This window comes from Lactuca virosa, chromosome 1 (assembly GCF_052849685.1).
Source record: "Lactuca virosa cultivar CGN04683 chromosome 1, Lactuca_virosa_CGN04683_v6, whole genome shotgun sequence".
Lineage (NCBI taxonomy): Eukaryota > Viridiplantae > Streptophyta > Magnoliopsida > Asterales > Asteraceae > Lactuca > Lactuca virosa.
In genome coordinates this window covers 134,965,183-134,967,339 of record NC_136426.1, presented here as the reverse complement: position 1 = coordinate 134,967,339, position 2,157 = coordinate 134,965,183, and the positions used below count along the sequence as shown (strand labels likewise).

The window sequence follows — 2,157 nt, the reverse complement described above, 5'->3', positions numbered from 1 at the left end:
AGAATAGACCAATATATCATCAATAAACACTATCACAAACCAGTCCAACATCGGCCTGCACACCCAGTTTATGAGGTCCATAAACTTTGTCGGTGCGTTGGTGAGCCCAAATGACATCACCACAAACTCATAGTGACCATAGCGAGTCATGAAGGCTGTCTTCTGCACATCTTCATCCTTGACCCTCATTTGATGATAACTCGATCTCAAATCAATCTTGGAAATCCAAGATACCCCTGGAGCTAATCAAATAAATCGTCAAACCTCGGAAGTAGGTTACGATTCTTCACCGTTAACTTGCTCAACTCCCGGTAGTCAATGCACATCTTGTGTGAACTATCCTTCTTCTTTACAAACATGATTCGTTCTCCCCATGGTAAACTGCTCGGTCTGATGAATCCCTTGTCTAACAGCTTCTGCAACTACATAGACCACTCCTGCATCTCCGATGGTGCTAGGCGATACGGTGCCTTGAATATCGGAGCCGCACCTGGAATCAAATCGATCCGAAAATCCACAAGCCTCTCAGGAGGCAGCCGCGGTAAGTCCTTGGGAAAAACATCTGGAAAGTCTCGAATGATAGGGACATCACCAGCTGTATTCCTCACCACAACCTGTGAATCCATCACATAAGTCACAAACCCAATACATCCCGACTAAAGATATCTGCTAACCATCATTGCTGAGCAAAAGACTGGTACTTGTTGAGTGTCGTCACCATGAATAGTCTGCTTCCCTAACTTAGGGTTCGAACTCTTACCAATTGACACTCACAGTCAATCATAGCTCCATTCTGGCTCAAACCGTCCATGCCCACAATAATCTTAGTCCCTCGTAGAGGAATAGGGAGTGGATCAATCAGATACTTCTCGTGGAATAGCTCAAGAACGCAACCCCAATGAACACTCAGAGCACTCACTATACGGTTGTCTGCAATCTCTACCTCTAGCGGGTAATCTAAAACTCCCGAAGTATCACCAATCTTCTTTCTAAGTGCAAGAGATACAAAAAATCGGGTAGCACCTGAGTCGAAAAGAACATGAGCAATCAAACCATTGACTAAAAAAATCCCTATACCTGGTCAGATAAAACATAAGCATAAATAATGAGAGCAAAAAATACGTGATAAAGATACATACCAGTGACAACATCTGGCATTGCTCGTGCCTCTTCGACCGTCAACTGAAAAGCTATGCCCCTAACGGACATTAATGAGCTTCAATATAGTGGGAGGGGGCTCCATCACTACTTCTCTTGACAACCTCAGACTGTCGGCCTTCTTGTGGCCCATGTGATTGCAATGGAAGAAAATCATACTCGATACCTGAGTACAATCCCTGCTAAAATTACTTGTCTTTATAGCAGCCTGAACCACCTCTCGACATGCCCCATCATGCAGTTTCCCGCACTTTCTGTAACGGCTCTAGTCCTGTTGGTCTCTATATCGTGAACCTGCTCCGGCTTGTGCTTCTTCTGAAGCTCCATCTCAATCTCCCATTCCTGGGATATGGAATTCAGATCCTGCAAGGTCCTACAGATGGACATGCTCACAAACTCTCGAATATCGTCCTTGAGCATGACATGATACATTTTCCTCTTCATCGCCTCATTCGCAGCATACTGCAGAACAAATAAAGCCCTCTCCCTGAACTTGGCATGATCTTCGCGACAGTCTCCGTTGTCTGGAGAAGGTCTTGAAACTCCATCACCAGCTGTTACACCTTAATAGCAGGTGAAAACTCCACCCTTAATCTTGTCAAAAAATTCGTCTATGTGATGACCACCACGACTCAACTCTCAAGGAATGACCAACCTCCTCCCACCAGTCGCACGTTCCATCCCTCATAATGCAAGATTCAAACCCCACCTTCGATCCCCCAGGGCAAAAACTCATCCGCCGATCATTCTCCATATTGGCAATCCACTGTTTTTTTGGCAATAGGGTCCTTCTTCCCGAAGAACATTGGGGATTCATAAGACTTGAACTCCCAAAAAGAGAGTTTGTGCTTCTAACTGACCACGTGCAATCTCGGTGCGAAAGTGTTGGATTAGGTGTCTAAGCCCATAACTATAATTGGTATGTACTTGACCCGAGAGTAGTATGGTCATTTTGGGTTGCCTTCACTAGAACAATCTGATAGGATGGATATTTGAGAA

At 44.8% G+C, this 2,157-nt stretch overlaps 1 protein-coding gene across 1 annotated transcript; it reads right to left on the bottom strand.

Annotated features, from left to right (window-relative positions):
- Positions 1 to 422: 422 nt before the first annotated feature.
- LOC145121082 (uncharacterized) lies at positions 423 to 1,209 on the bottom strand. Its single transcript, XM_079056862.1, has 3 exons — positions 1,140 to 1,209; positions 761 to 1,077; positions 423 to 614 (listed from the first exon to the last, which is right to left on the bottom strand). The coding sequence occupies exons 1-3, from the start codon at positions 1,207 to 1,209 to the stop codon at positions 423 to 425; spliced, it is 579 nt and encodes a 192-aa protein (XP_078912988.1).
- Between the last annotated feature and the right edge of the window lie 948 nt (positions 1,210 to 2,157).